At 46.7% G+C, this 16,136-nt stretch overlaps 1 protein-coding gene across 1 annotated transcript; it reads left to right on the forward strand.

The window, feature by feature from the left end:
* Window positions 1–2,862: 2,862 nt before the first annotated feature.
* On the forward strand, window positions 2,863–6,006 carry LOC115353534 (olfactory receptor 2AT4; the record flags this gene model as incomplete). Its single annotated transcript, XM_030043105.1, has 2 exons — window positions 2,863–2,915; window positions 5,057–6,006. A coding segment is annotated over exon 2 (930 nt), but the record flags the coding sequence as incomplete, so codon positions are not given.
* Between the last annotated feature and the right edge of the window lie 10,130 nt (window positions 6,007–16,136).

The raw sequence follows: 16,136 nt of genomic DNA on the forward strand, positions 1-16,136 counted from the left end.
CGTGGGGAGGCTGCTGCTCGGTGCAACTGTAGTGCAGGGAAGGGATTTGTCCCCCTCCCAAACACAGGCACAGGTTGCTCAGGGAGGTTGTGGAGTCTCCATCTGTGGAGATATTAAAAACCCAGCTGGACGCAGTCCTGGTCAACCTGCTGCAGATGATGCAGATGATATCGAGAGGTGCCTTCCAACGTCAATACTTCTGTGACTTGGTCATTTGTCTTACAGCATTTAGCAGCCTCTTTTGCTGACATCTGCTAGACACACTTGAGCAAGTCCCCGTGACTTCATGTATAGCATTTTCATGGTGCAATTTCTCCAGCTAATCCAGATGTCTGCTTCTGAATGAGATGAGTTTCCCCAGAGAAGCATTGCACCCATCTGGTCAGATACCACCAGACATTGGTGTGCTCAAGGCCATACAACATTCAAGTCTAGCAGACTGCTGTGAACCAACTGACACCTTGACCATCTCTGTCCTGTCCCTAGGGAAGCCAGTGATGACATTTTAAGCTGGAGCAGCTATTAGTCCTGAGTGTCTGGGTTTTTCACAGAATTGGGTAGTTTAATAAAATTGCCACCCTGAAGGAGGGATTCTTGTCCTGTAACACATTTTTCTACCAATTTGTTGAGAATGAGCAGAGGCTAGATAATCCCAGAATCATCTATAGTGGGTGCATCTGAAGCTACCTGTAATTAAAAATTAAATTATAACTGACAAGACAAGATCACAGCTCAAATGGTTTATAATCAGCAATGAGTTCCTCCTTCGTGCCATGCAAAAGACATCTTATTACCTGTTCTCCAAGAAGAATATTAGAACTAAATGTTCAGGTGACTAAAGGTAGGGGAGATATTTCTCATCCATAGTCTAAGCTCAGGAAATCATAGTTATGTGGGTTTGACTGCTTGGAAACATAGCTGGTATCCCCCTGTTAGTCCCTGGAGCAAGATTTGGACTGGAGGATAACATCCACAGCAGAAACATGATGGAGAATGTGTGAATCTCACACCAAAACGTCAAGAAGTGTTGTGAGCACTTGGAGGCTATCAATCAAGGACACAAAGTCCATTCAGGAGGGACTTGCACGGCTCCACCATATTACTGTTTCTGGCTGTGATAGCTTTTGGTCAGGACATGACTAGAGAATGGCACAGGGTGAGATATTAAAATATACTGAGCATTCCAAGATGCATGCAAACCATGCACTACAGTAAAAGTTTATTTCAAAGATTCTGTTTAAAAAATATCTGACCCAATCTGGCATGAATCCCATTGCACACTTCACACATCAAGCCAAAGTGGGATCCATCTTTGTCCTCAGGTTCCCCAAAACATCTCAACCTCTTGCCAAGCCCTCAGCAATGCTCTGCTGATCCCATCTCCCCCAGTCTGAGGATTCAGCCCCAGGACATTGGACCTAACGAACTGGTACATAAACCCCACCTATATTCTGGCTTGACTTCTCCTCCCAGGGATCATCCTGGGCAAAATGACTTTGAGGACACACTCCAGGAGCACCACCAGATCCCACCACCTAGCAGAGCTCTCCAGCTCTTTCATTTATCAAAGACATAACTGCAGTTTGGAGGAATAATTGGGTTGGAGCAATGGAAATGAGACTGATTCAAGTTTTTGTTACGTATCTAGATGCTTCTGAGATGCAAGTGGGTGCATTATTCATGAATTGCTAATACTGTAATCAAATCTGTATTTTTCTGTATGGTGTCCAAGGACACATCCTGCACCACAGAAGCCTGAGTGCATCAGAACCTATTTACACAGGACAGGATTTAACCCCTTCTAATTGCCATCCAACAGTTTTCACTTAAGATGGTTAGGGGACAGTGAAGATATTTATGTAGGCATCTGGAGCAAGAGGACATTTGCCTGGGAGGACATTTGGAGAAGGAGTTTAGTTTAGTAGCTATGAATTGCCCCTCAAAGGGAATGTCTCCCTCCATTGACTATAGAGCCAGCTGGCAATGTCTTCTCATGTTGCATGCCTGGATTTCCCAGTCCACACAGCTCTCAAGGGCTGTCATTTTTCCCCTTGGCCTCAGCCACACTTGACAAAGCCTCCCAAAGAAGAAGCTGTGAGGTTTAGAGGCAATGGTCTCGGGGATGGAGAGGGCAAGGAGATACGCTGCTCACAAAAGTGGCCCAGGGATGCCTGAAGTAGTCACCTGGTTGCCCATGTAAAGAGGCTGGATGTTGGCCAACATACCTAGACATACCTGAGCATGGTGTATGGAGCAGTCCTGGGCTCCTGTCTGAGGTGGAATTAAGAACCAGAGGCCAACCTGCAGGGACAGCACCCAAGGAAACTCCTGAGCAGCCAGAGATACTGCCCAGCCCAGTCCCATGCACGTTGTCTTTGCAATTGTCCGCTCCTCCTGCACCAGATGAGCCACGTACCAGGCTTGACCTGGAAATCCTGGAGAAAAGAGGTGGAGCTAGAGCAGATACAAGTCGGAATCCTCTGTGGTTGCAATTGCATTTGGGCTGTGCCCACATTTGGGAGAGCAGCTGCTGGCCCTACCTGAGAGCTGCTCCTCTGCCTTGGCCGTGCACTACATCTCGGGTGGTGTAGAGGGGGTGATGGAGACCTTCACACCCCCCTGAGTGTGACCCAGGCATTGGAAAGGAAATGCCAAAGGAAGCGCCAATACTGATCTATAGGAAGCTCCTCCAGATCTGGGAAGAAAAGACTGGTCTTCCTCCAGTGTTTCTCCACCAGCCTCAACACAACAGCCCACTTCCATCACACAGCAAACTTTGGGTAGTGAAAACTCTTCCTTTGCTCCTCTTGACTATGCAAATCTGTTGTATGATCTCCATCTGCTGTGCAACAGGGGGATTCAAAACTGTTGAGATGCTCTATTGGGAAAATAACGTGTGGGTCTCCCAGCTCAAGGTAAGAAAACATCACGGAGAGCATCTCTGGGGAGCATCTCTGGGTGGGGAGCAGGGCAGCACGTTCAAATACGTTCAATATCAGTAGTGGCTTTGCCCATTGATTTATTGCAGGAGTTTTGCACTTCCCACTAAAGATAACATTAAGGAAAGGGAAGACCTTGTTATAACTTCAAAGTGCACGTGAGTTATTGTTGATACTATCCTGTTAATGCAGTAATATTTTTCAGACTAATTAAGTGTTTCATTTTTATTTACTTTTTTCTCATGGGGTCCAGGATGGAAAAATATGATTGTAATAAATGTCAACAGGCTCCAAAGATCGAGAATTTGATCTACTATGTCTGAAAACAACTTCAAATCAATGCTAATTTTAAGGACATTACATGCTGGCAATTTTAATTCAATACGATAAATTGTCTTGGGTTTTTCAATAGCATGGCATTGTTTACACTAATTACATATTTGAAGCTTACCAGTTTGGAAAAAAATAATAACAAGGAAAAGAAATGGAGAAGGGTAGATTGGATGAGAGGTAGAGAGTAAATGAAATATCAATTGTATTTCAATCTCAGTGTGGCAGAAAATCTATTTATTTGTAATATTAAATGGATCTCTCCTATATGGTTATGGAGATGACTTTCTGGGTGAAAGGTAAAACTATCTGAAAATTACCAGAGATTTAATAATATTAGGAAATTGCATGAGACCAACCATTACTCTCAACTACTTGTGGCCAAGCACAAAACATTTCCAAGAGAGCTTTATTTCCCCTCTCTTAAATTGGGATAAGGAAACCAAGAAAAGGCATAAAAACTTAATTAAGCTTCATTTCTCCTTCTTTTTTTAGCATAAACCTAATGAAAACAAGGGTGGTTTTTCTTCTGAACATTATCTTAGTTTTGATTTACCCAATGTTAAAGAAAATAGATACAATCCAAAGGAATTTGTGCCTATGAAAGTGCAGCAGCTGTTTCGTGGCTTGAATAGAAGATGCTGGAAGTTTCCAAAACACTGCTTTATTTTTCTATTCCATAGAGTTTGGGCAGAATAGTCCTTTCCAATATGCATTAAATCTTTATGAGCAACAAAGGAAGTATTTCTATTGAGAGGAAAAAACATCTTTGTAACTCAGGAATCTTAAAAGCTCATAATGTAATATAAATGGAAAAGTATGGCACACTCTTTCTTAACCTTCCTGGAGAAATCCAAAAAGTATCACACGCTTATATGAATAATGCAATTGTAGAGTACATTATATAAAATAAAGATATGTAAGGGCTGTAAGCTGTCACACATCGTGTCCCCCTCTATCTGAGCTGAAGTCACTGACAGATACTTATTCCTAGTTTTTTATTACAGTGTCTTTGAACTTCATGAATTTCTAAAACATTTCTTACTATGGTAAAAGACATGATGTTGACCTACATCAGCCAAAAAAATTACCATGAAAATTCCTTTGCTTTTATGTAGCGGAAAATGACCTGGAAGTCAAAAGAAATTCTACATTTTCATCTGAATTACAGCAACAGCAGCAGAAATCAACTGCATGCTGCAATGACCGTGGGAAATGCAGTGAGCTGCAAGCAGCCAACCAGAAGTAACATGGGCATGAAAAACGGTGATGAGAATGACTTTGGGTAGCAAAGATTGTAATAACCTAGCAAAAGAGAGATGGATGATTGACTGCTTCTGAGCTAATTCCATGAATTCCCTTAGAGAAGAGAAATGGGCATTTCCATAACACTGCTCATCTCCTTGGTGCAGAATGGGGCAGAGGAGCTGCCTCCCCAAAAATGCGCCGTTTCCCCACGGACCAGAAAAGGGACCCAGGAGGACCAGTGCAGATGGCGGGGCTCTGCATGGAGAGCACCCAAAGCTAGGTGAGACAAATCCTTGCCCTTCGTGCCCAAAGCTGAAGAGCGTGCCATCTATAGATGTAATCCACATAATCAACAGAGAATTCAAATCATCTTAATTGCAGGTTAGAGACAAGAGGGGCCAAGCTGTGTCTTGCAATGTGCTCAGCTCTGTGAGATTTCATGCAACGTGGTTTTTCCTTGCAGAACCTCTGCAAAGCTCCTTAGAGAAATGTCTTCCTGCACATCAGCCTGTTTCCTTACTCTCTCTTCATCCTTGCAGGCGTTTTGACCAGCTCCACCATGGAAAGCTGCAGCAGCAATGCTTCCACTAAAGTCTTTTTCTTGGTGGGGTTTCCAGCTCTCCAGGATTTCCAGACCCCCCTCTTCATTGTGTTCTTGCTATTCTACCTGCTGATCATGGTTGGTAATGCCATTATCATCACCGTGGTTGTGGTCGACCATACGCTTCACAAACCCATGTACTTTTTCCTGATTAACCTCGCTGTGTTAGACATGCTGTTCACAACCACCACCATCCCCAAAATGCTGGCGATGTTCCTGGCCAACGCTAAAACCATCTCGTTTCGGGGCTGTTTTCTGCAGATGTACAGTTTTCACGGACTCACGGTAACTGAGGCACTTCTCCTGGTGGTCATGGCTTATGACCGCTACGAAGCCATCTGCAACCCCCTCCAGTACCCGGCCAAGATGACAAGAAGAGTGAACATCCAGCTGGCAGCGAGTGCCTGGATCACTGCACTGCTAATACCTGTACCCGTCGTCACGCAGACCTCTCGGCTAGCTTACGGACACACAACCACGGTTCACCACTGCTTTTGTGACCACCTGGCAGTGGTACAAGCTGCGTGTTCAGACTTCAGTGCCAATTTCCAGACCTTCTTGGGGTTCTCCATCGCTATGACAGTGTCGGTTGTCCCTCTGTTGCTCGTCACCCTCTCATACATCCACATCATCCTCTCTGTACTAAAAATCAACTCTAAAGAAGGACGCATGAAAGCTTTTTCAACATGTACTTCCCATCTGCTTGTGGTGGGCACTTACTACTCCTCCATTGTTGTGGCGTACGTGTCCTACAGAGCGGACATCCCCGTTGATGTCCATGTCATGAGCAACGTTGTCTTCTCTATTTTGACTCCCTTGTTAAACCCCATCATTTACACTTTACGGAACAAGGAAGTAAAGTCTGCAGTTAAAAAGTCTATTTTTCTGAAAATCTTTCCCCTTTCTAAAAAATTCAATTTATTTGGGTAAATTTTACAGCAGTGCAGAAGCCTCATGCTATTTATTATTTCAGTCGTCTGGTTGATTAAGACATCATTGCCCTTGGAGTTCTGTTTTGTTCCCCTGAACTATGGCATACCCTCTGTTAATGTATTTCAGCCTATTCTGTGAAGTTTTTAGTAGAGTTGCTGTAATATTTATAATTTTCTAATTTGGTTTCTACCCTTCAGTGACTAAATCATAGATGCACTAAATAAAGCTGTGAATGCACTAAATAAAGCTGAAAATGCACTAAATAAACCTGAACTAGGGCAGTACCATGTTTCTTTACACTTTCCCCTCCACATTGCACTGTGGAGGATGCAATTATTTTAATTCCTCCATTTAAGAGTTTCAGGGGTAGTAGCAGTTATTTTCCCTACAAATGACAGAGGTGACCATGGACTGTTATTCCTGGGTGAGGATACTACAAAACCACTTTACAGGACTGCAGAACTGTGGGAAACATTGAAGATAAATTAAAAATGCAGCATGTACATCTGGATGAACCGGTGCCTGTGTGCAATACAGTGCCATCAACCACCCCTTATATCCAACAGCCTGATTTACAGGTTTCTGCATTATGAAAGCCAATGTGAAGCAACAGTCAATAAAACACCATGAACCACAAATTTAAGGCAGAGATGTTATCAGGCATTGGAAAGTGTGATTGTTTGTCTAGAGCTTATTTCATTCATTTTTTTCTCCGGAGCAGGCAGATAGTTGGGTGCAAATGACCATCTCTGACCTTTTGAGACATGCCTGATTTTTCCTAAGATTAACATACTGAAATACATGTCTGTCTTATGGCATCTGTTTAACAGAACCTTTCAAAGCTCATTAAAGGTGTTAGGGTCTGCGACAGTGATTTGGGGGAAGGCTTGGGCTATCTCCTCACTCATTCTTTCATTAACATTTTTAACTCAAGATGCTGATTCAACCCAGATTCAACCCATTGCTTTGATAGCCCATGTAAGACTAGAAGGGTCTCTGTTTCCAGTGTACTAACATCTTTACCCTCCTGTGACCAACCTTCAATGCTCTTGGCTGCCTCTCAGCAAAGGACCTCCAGCCAAGGGGGGCTGGAGAGGAGAAGATTCTGCCAGGCCGGCAAGGACGTGACATGGGTACTCTCCTGCACTGTCCACCACCAAAAATGCACACATAGACTGGGAATGCATTGACAGAGAGTTAAGAAAGAGTTCATCTAAACATAGTGGTTGATTTTGGTGGAAGATGTTGTTTTTAAAATGTTTTTTAAACATTTAGTGTTTCCCACTACATTGAGTCCCTAATGTTCAGAGCATCTTCTCTACCATGAGTGTGTGAGCAGGAGCTGTGAGCTTGTAAGAGTCATTGAAGGCATTGGCATGGCATCATCTTGGTAGCCTAAAAGTGGCCACCACGCTCGGGCATAGGCTTTTGCTCCAAATGAGGAGGTACTATGGGATCCAGACAGGGAACAAAAGATGCCCTTGTGTTCATTAGCACGTGAAGACTCAGCACTGATCTCCTGTTCACAAGAGAGGACACCTGCATGCATGTTAAGAAAGAGGTTTCCACCAGGGATCTTGCAGACGCACTAACAAGCACACCAATTTCAGGTGCCTGAAGACCTTTCGTAGGACCAGGAGGTCTCTAATGAGCTTTGGGGACTTCCAGGATTAGATTGTGTTAGAGAGTGGGCACCATGGATCATTAATTTTCCCTTGGTCCCAACTTTTGCAGACTGTGGCCTTTGGGTCTCCTTGCAGCACAAAGCTCCATCACTTCTAGTTTGACTGGAGTGGAGTTTTTGGATTAAATCCCCTCCTAACAAAGTGTTTAGTGGCAAAGAAATGTTCATAATGACCAGTAAAATGTTCTTTTTTTTTATTACTCTAACTGTTAAAAACTTAAGCCTTATTTCCACTTTGATGTTACTCATTTCCCACCGTAAGATCATTTCATTTTTTGTCTGACACCATATCCCTGTTGCCCATGTAAATTCACAAACGAGATGATCAAACTCTTCCTTATGAAATGAGTGCCCAGAGGGTCTCACTGTAATACACATTTTCCAAATTTTTAACCATTCTTATGATTTTTCTCCCAAGCCTCTTTATGTTTTCACATTCTTCTTGAAGGATAATCATAAAAGCTCAATATAATAAGCCTGTATTGGCTGCACCGTCATCGAACAGAGATTATCGCTACCTAATGCTTCCAGCATTCCCCTCCTGATACATATAGGATTGTTTTACTCTTCTCAACAAGTCATTTTGCAGTGACAAGCGTTCCCGAGAAAAAAAGCCCTAAATATATGAATTTTAGCTACTATTTTGATTGCATGGATTTTTCCAAGTGCCCCGAGGACAGGAAGCAGCCAGCACATCAAGCAGGGAGCTATGTAGAGCCCAGCATTGTGGAGGTGCTTAGCCCAGAGAGGTATCGCCCAACCCATCAGAGCTTGCATGTTTTTTTCATCCACAGCTTGGAAACTCTTCCCAAAGCCCTGAGACGGGGCACTGGAAAGGGATTCAAAATTCATTGCAATCCAGAGGAGGAGGGAATGTGGTCTATGAGGAAATGGGGAGTGCTGTGCTCCCCCCTCGGCTAGTCATCAGGGAAAGAAAAATTAAGCCATGGAGAAAGGATGCATTTGGGTTTCCCCAAGTGTCAGTGGGTAGGATGTTACCAACTGCCATGAAAATCCCATGGTGGTCTTGGGTGATGGCTTGTAAGCATGAACTGTGGTGGGAAATCAGCCACTGCAGCCATAGGAGTGAGATGCTGAGACCCACCAGCAGCACCGCTCCTCCTCTTCCAACACCCATGGGCAAACTGGGGTGAAAAAGCCCCAAAAATGAACAGAAAATGAACATCACCTATCACTTCTTAGAAGTTTGTTTCATTATAAGTGAATAAACCTCCCCTAAGCCGCAGATGTCCCCTCTGTGTCCTTCACAGGAGCTGCACCCAGGAGGCATCACTCCTGCACAAGTGCCTTTATCTCAGGAAATTATGAATATAAAGCCACTACTTGGACTTCCGTCCCCCCTTGCACGTTGCAGTATTGCTGGGACTTAGCCTCGAGGAGCAGAGGACCTTTCTAGGACCTCCCGAGAAGGCGCGGAGCCTGTAACCAAGGGAAGAGCCCTAGTGCTGCACCTTGTTGCCAGCATGCGTCTATAAAAGAAGGAAATCCACCCAAAGGATTTTACGTAGTTTTCAAATAGAGTTTTCCCCTTGCACAATGTAAGCTGCTCATTTACTTTGAGGAACTGGACTTTTTTACCTGGGTAAAGCCTGATGCTGTTGGCTGCTCAAGAGGGAAGCAAAGACCTTGGCTGGCTCTTAGCATCTGCATTCAAGGGCAAGATTAGAGCAGGCAGGGTAGAGAGGCTTGCAACCAACATTCAGAATAACATTACAGCAAATAACTACCAATATAGGATGCTAAAGCCTTCTCCACTTCCCTCATTCATCACGTTTGACAATATAATAATTTTGCCTAACAGCTAGAAACCATTTCCAGCTAATATTATTTGTTATCTGCAGCAATAGCATTATACTAATATCCAGAGGGTCATGCAGCTGCCTTTTACAAGACATTGTATTCACATAATGCGTTTTCTGCTCCAAACCTTCATCTCAGTTTTATATGAAACAAAAACTAAATAAGAATTACATCGAGCAGAAGAACTTGCAGACCGTGAGCACCAGTTTTCCAGATGTAGCTGGGTATTTCTGAGCCAGGAGATGCAGTCTGTTTATGAATATGAACCCCCAAATCCTTCCCATACCCAATTTGTACGTCAGCCAGAACAACACTGCCTAATACTTTATTCTCACCTAATACTCATTATTGCCCTTAAATTACTCCAGTGCTCTCCACCTCGCCTTCAGGGATGTCAGCCCTCCTTCTCCAGCTCCTCCACATCCCAGCAGCTCAGACCACTCTCCTTCTTCAACAGAAACCTTGTAGGAAAACCATGATTTGATTTTTTTTTTCTCATTTCCAAATGAAAGCAAATCAGAAAATCAAAATAAAAAATGTCCAGTTTTGCATCCATATAAAAATATATATACCCCAAGGAGCTTATCAGTGCCCACATTCATCTGATGGTCTCCCCCTCCACCGTGAGAGCCCTCTCCCCCTTGACTTGCTGCTGCTTCTTCATGCCTGAGATGCCCTTCCCAAGTGGGTCATGAGCTTACATGGTGTGCAAATTATGTACACATGGATGCAAAGCAAAGCGAGATTGTTTCAAGTGCCATTATAATAATAGCTTAAAATGATATAAGAGTTTGTCATCTATTTTGCAATCAGAATTCTTCTACATAAAGTTCTTGTAAAAGCAGATATTCTTTTTCCATGGTTCCTTTATGCTTGCCATCGAACACAAGAACTTCAAAATACATTTGCTTTCATTATTTTTTGTTTCGTTTTGTTTGCTTTTACATGGCGTGAAGTGAAAGCTTGCCTCACCTACCACAGTGCTCCACAGAGAAGACACCCAAGGGTACCCTCACGCACCTCCTTCCCCCCCCAAAAGCACAATGCTCACCAGGGTCAGTCAAAAGCCTCCAAAGAAACACCTGAATGCCGCAAGCAACACCTCGTCCCCCCCAGCTGATGTCCCCCCTTCTCATCCATCAGGGCCAAGCTCTCCAGCTGAGCTCCTCCATAGCCAACAAGGAAAAAAAGAGACATATTCAGGGGTAAGTAATCCTGCCTCTTGTATTTCTCCATGTGGGATGGTCTGCACCTGGAAATGTTTGCAGTCACCAGGGTGACTGGGCTGGACACTTTTTCTCTCCGTAAAGCAGATCAGTTCTGGTCAGCTCACAAGGGATCTCGCTGCAGCATCACAGCAGGGAAATACAAAGCTGTGAGGTTTCCAGGGCTGCTTCTAGATTTAAGAGCCAGGGAAATCTGGGTTGGAAATGTCATAACATCTGCAGTGGAGCGATACACATTTTGGCTTGGGTTTTGGGGTTTTTTTGGATAGAATAAAAATAAAACTGCAGGTTGAGAAGTGGGTGTCCCTGCAGGCAGACCCTCAGTCATTCCCCTTCTCCACTGGGACACATCACGGCTGAAGTCCCTGAATCTGGAGAATGAACTCATCATTTCCTTGGTGGTTTAACACCATTTTTCATCGTTTGCACCAACAGTGCAGCATTTGGTGACACGGATATCTGTTTTTTCCCCTCTGCTTTTTGCATAGATTTTTCTGCTTTTGACTGCTTCCCTTCACTCCCAGAGAGCTACATGACAGTATTTATCATGCTGGGAGAGTCTGAAAATAGTCGAGGGGGTGCGGGGGGGGGAAGGATTTTTTTGCACATAGAAGAAGAAGAGCCTTATGGCCCGAACCCCAGGGAGCCCAGGGAACAGCTGGGAAGCCACTCCCAAGTCAGGCTTTACTGCAGCTTCCCTGCTTAATGGCTTTCTTCACCATTTCTTCCTCGGAAACCTGCACAGCTGCAAAGCCCTCCAGGAGCCGGGTGTCTTTCAGAGTCTGCCAGTGGTCATGAAACCCTTGGTCTGCCGCGCACGCCTCTGCTTTAAGATATCTCCTTTCCCATGTCCTACGCTGGTGACCTGCACTTTCAGAGCAGGGATGTTGCTGTGTCTGGGATGAGATGGCTCCTCTTTCACCCGACCAGGCAAGGAGGGATCCTCCTCCCTGCTCCTGCTGCTGTGAGCCTTCTCCTCGGTCCCTCTGCACCAGGCTGGTGGGATCAGGGGAGACACCGTGCCCTGGAAGATGCTTTTCCCATGTGAGGCTTCTTCCTTGCGCCAGGGCTGAGCTGAGCCCTGCACACCCCAAGGGAAGGGAGCAGGAGAGGCAGATGTGCAGTGTCTCACCAGGAACCAAATGCTCCAGCTGTTGCTATTAGAAAGGATGGGGCTTGGGGAGGTCATTGCAAGGACCCTGTTTGACCCCACACATCTTTCTACAAGTCTTCAAGACAAAAAAAAGTAATAGCATCCTCCTGCCCTTGCAGCAAAGAAGGTGAATGGTGTCCTGGGCTGCATTAGACAAAAGCATTGCCAGCAGGTCAGAGGAGACCCTTCCCCTCTGCTCAGCACCGGAGAGGCCACAGCTGGAGTGCTGTGTCCAGTGCTGAGCTCCCCAGTACAAGAGAGACATGGACATACTGGGGAAAGCCCAGAGAAGAGCCATGAAGATACTGAAGGGACCGGAGCATCTCTGCTATGAGGAAAGGCTGAGAGAGCTGGGACTGCTCAGCCTGGAGAATGGAGAAGAGAAAGCTCAGGGGGATCTCCTCCATGTACATCAATACCTGCAGGGAGGGTGCCAAGAGGATGGGGTCAGGCTCTTCCCAGTGCTGCCCAGTGCCAGGACCAGAGGCCATGGGCACACACTGGAACGCAGGAGGGTCCCTCTGAACATCAGGAAACACTTTTCCCTGTGAGGGTGACTGAGCACTGACACAGCTTGCCCAGGGATGTGGTGGAGTCTCCATCCTTGGAGATACTCAAGAGTCACCTTGACATGGTCCTAGGCACGTGGCTTTAGGTGGCCCTCCTTGACCAGGGGGTTGGAACAGAGGACCTCCAGAGATCCCTTCCCACCTCAACCAGCCTGTGATTCTGTGATTCTGTAGCTGCTGGGGGAGATACTTGGTGTGGTTGCAATCCCACTGCATGCCAGTGTCCATGCCAGGGAATTACTGCTCTGCAAAACTAAGTGAATCCTAATTCCTTGGGGGCTTGAGCTTTGTGAGCAAGATATGGGCTTGCACTGTCTTTGTGCCACTTTGTGCGCTTCTCAGCCCTTGGATTTGCTATCCGTAACAGTCATTTTATCCGTTTGCCTCCAGGAACCTTCTGGCCTTCCCAATGTGTGTGTGCACAGATAATGGAATTAGGTTTTCTGGTCAAACCTGAATCTGATAAGTCTCTGTGGTACTTTGTGCTTGGTTCTATTTAAAATGTGTCGGTGGTGTCATTCCTCTGCGTGATAAATGTGCTCGTGCTGGTTTGGCTTTGTAATCTGCTTTATGAATTAAAATGCAATATTCCTTTCGGTCATAGGCTGGAAAGGTGGAAATGCAAGGACACTGCCTTTGATGAAGCATGTTTCTTATTCACAGCACCATTTATGGTTTTAGGAGTAGCTGCCCAAATTACATGTAAGTTATACTCGCTAACGTTTATCAACTTCATTGCTAAGGAAGGAGGATGAAGGTGAATTTAAAACAACATCTAGGGAAAGTGCTGAAGCCCTTGCCATGCAAACCGTTGGATTTTCTGACTGTGGGTCATTTGAACAAACTGGAAACTGCTGCTCTGTCTCCGCCTGCAGTGCACAGGACAGCCAGGAAAGGTCCACAGCGCATGCAGCGATCTGCTTCTGGTTTGAATAGGAACCTACGCGTGTTCACACCCAAGAGGGATTTGAGCAGCTGAGGCTGGGCACCCAGTTTTTCCACCCTCACCAGTGCCCCACCGCCTCTCGTGCCTCCTTACCTGCTGCCAGCCCTTTCCAGCCCCTGCACTGCACTGGGGTGGGCTGGCCAGGGCTCAGCCAGCCGCGTCCCCTGCAAGTCTGGAGAGGAGCAGGGATGGAGCAAAGCAGCACCAAACTTCACTGCTTTTCTAGCAACGGGACCCTCCTGCCTCTTGCTGGCAGTGGCAGCTCCACTGCTGGGCTGGAGCAAGGCAGGAGCTGCACATCCCCAGAGGATTTTTCTGCTTTGCCGATTATTTTCTACCTTTAAGGGGTTAAGAATCACTTGGAGATGAGCAGCCCCTTGCAGAAGGTTTTATTTTGTAGGGAAGTTGGGGGTTTCTGCCCCCATCTGGGAACCTCGGCGTGAGCCCAGTGCCTTGGGGCAAAGACGCTTTCTTACTTCATCACATGCACAAAGCTGCATTATTATTGTACCCAATTTATCAGCCTTTCTCTGGTGGATGAGATCTGACCTATTTCATACCTCCTGGCTACCCTCACCAGTGTGTTCTCATCCTGGGAAGAGTCACTGCTGCCACCGCTTCTCACATCAGCCATTTCCTTTGATTCTTCCCCTGACATCTCTGTTTTGCTTAATTTAAGCTGTTTTGTTTTGCAACTTAGCTAGCATTTCCATTTCGAAGACCTACAGAAGCCTGTCAACGTTACTCCATCCCCTCCAGCAGTCTCTGTACATGGTTGTGCCTCCTTTATGCTTGAATAGTCATTACTTTGTCTCTTACCCTCCTAAAAAATCCAAAAAAGGAACAAAGCTACCGTGGGTTAAAAGAAGACATCTCCTGTAAATAAATACCTGGTTAATAGAGATGATATTCATAAGGGTGGAAATTAAAGGGGAGACAGCCAGGGACTGGTTTAAGTCCCACGTATTTTGTCATGCTTTTGCAAGGGAGAGAAAAGGAGCAAGCAGAGAAGCGGCAAAGTTTCCCATGATACAAATTATGAAGGGTAGTAAACATCATTTGGGAAGAGCCGCAGAGAAATGCTGCGATCCTGAATCACTGGGTGATGGAGAAGTCGCGTGTTGGCGCTGACTGAATGCAGGGTAATGCACGTGGAGAAAGACAAACCGACATGCACTAATGAGTTGGAAATTAGGTGTTACCACTCGCAAAAGGGCATGAAGACAACTATGGTAGGTCTCTGAAAACAGCAACTCGGCACCATCAGCTGCCTCCGAAATGGAGCAGAATAATCGTGAACACGGGGAAGCAAACAGAGCAAATGCAAAAGCATCATTATCCCACACAGTGCCCTGAATCCTCAGATACTGCACCCAACGATTTTTATCTTGTCATCCACCTCAAAACAGATTATTTGGTGTTTCTCCTGCCACAAACACACCCGCAGAAGCTTTCCTCTGGCCCGGGCTGGCTCTGACCCTTCGTGCGTTGCTCCGATTTTGCTCCTGCAGTGTCACACCATGCTCATCGTGCTTTGTGTCCTCTGCTGGGGATCAGTGAAGGGCTCCCACAGGGCTGATCTCTCTCTGCATTTTTTTGTCTTCCCTCTACATTTCAGTACATTGCCTCTGCTTTGCAGCCATGCCCTCAAAGCCATTTCTTTAAGGACCCACCAGCCCTTAGCCGAGGAGTCACAGGCGACCGAGGTAGCTGGGAGCCTCCATCCCAGGGGAAGCCACAACATGCCCGGGTGACACGTCGCGGAGAAGAGCCTCGTGCCATGGGCAGGAGATGGGCTGAGCTTGGCCCTGACCCCCCCGGCCCAGCGCCGTGCCCCTGGGGGAGGGAGAGACGGCAAGCGTGGGTGATGCAGCATTTTCTGTTTAAATGTTCCGATGGGAAGAAAGACAATTTCAGCATTAACGGACCCCTGATTTCTGGAATTCAGTTGTGTGCTGCTGGGAAAGGCACAGGCTGAGGGGGGGGGTGGTGCCAGTGGGAGGACAGAGGAGTGGACCCAGGTGGTAGGTGGTGGGACAGGACAGGGTGGGAGAGTACGGGTGGCAGCTGGAAGTGGGACTGGGGTGCTGGGAGGTGGCCGAACAGCCCAGGTGGCAGTTGGAGAAGGGATGGGTTGGGATGGGATGGATTGGGATGGCGTGGCGTGGTGTGGCATGGCGTGGCATGGCGTGGCGTGGCATGGGATGACATGGGATGACATGGGGATGGGATTAGATGGGATGGGAAAGGATGGGTGGCAGTTGGAGGAGGGATGGCGTGGCGTGGCGTGGCATGGCATGAGACGGGTGGCAGTTGGAGAAGGGAGGGGAGGGATGGCAGGTAGGAGGGGGTTGGGTCGGTGGGAGGTGGCAGATGGAGCCCAGGCGGCAGTTGGAAGATGGCAGGGCAGGGCTGGGTGACAGCGGGGTGAGGGGCTGGGGTAGGGGCAGGATGGGTCCAGGGGGGGACAGGACATGAAGGCCCCCAGTGCCAGCTGGTGGTGCAGGAGTGGAGCTGGATGAGGGCAAGAGCAGGGGTTTGGGCGCAGCTTGGAGCCGGAGGGTCTGGTGGCAGTTGGGGGGGGCCAACAAGGGTCCGAGGGAGATGGGGAGTGGGGCCCGGTGGCTGCTGGGATGGGTGGGATGGGACCACAACCAAGCAAGGTGGTGGGGATGGAAACAGGGTG

This window comes from Aquila chrysaetos, chromosome 19 (genome assembly GCF_900496995.4).
Source record: "Aquila chrysaetos chrysaetos chromosome 19, bAquChr1.4, whole genome shotgun sequence".
NCBI classification, from domain to species: domain Eukaryota; kingdom Metazoa; phylum Chordata; class Aves; order Accipitriformes; family Accipitridae; genus Aquila; species Aquila chrysaetos.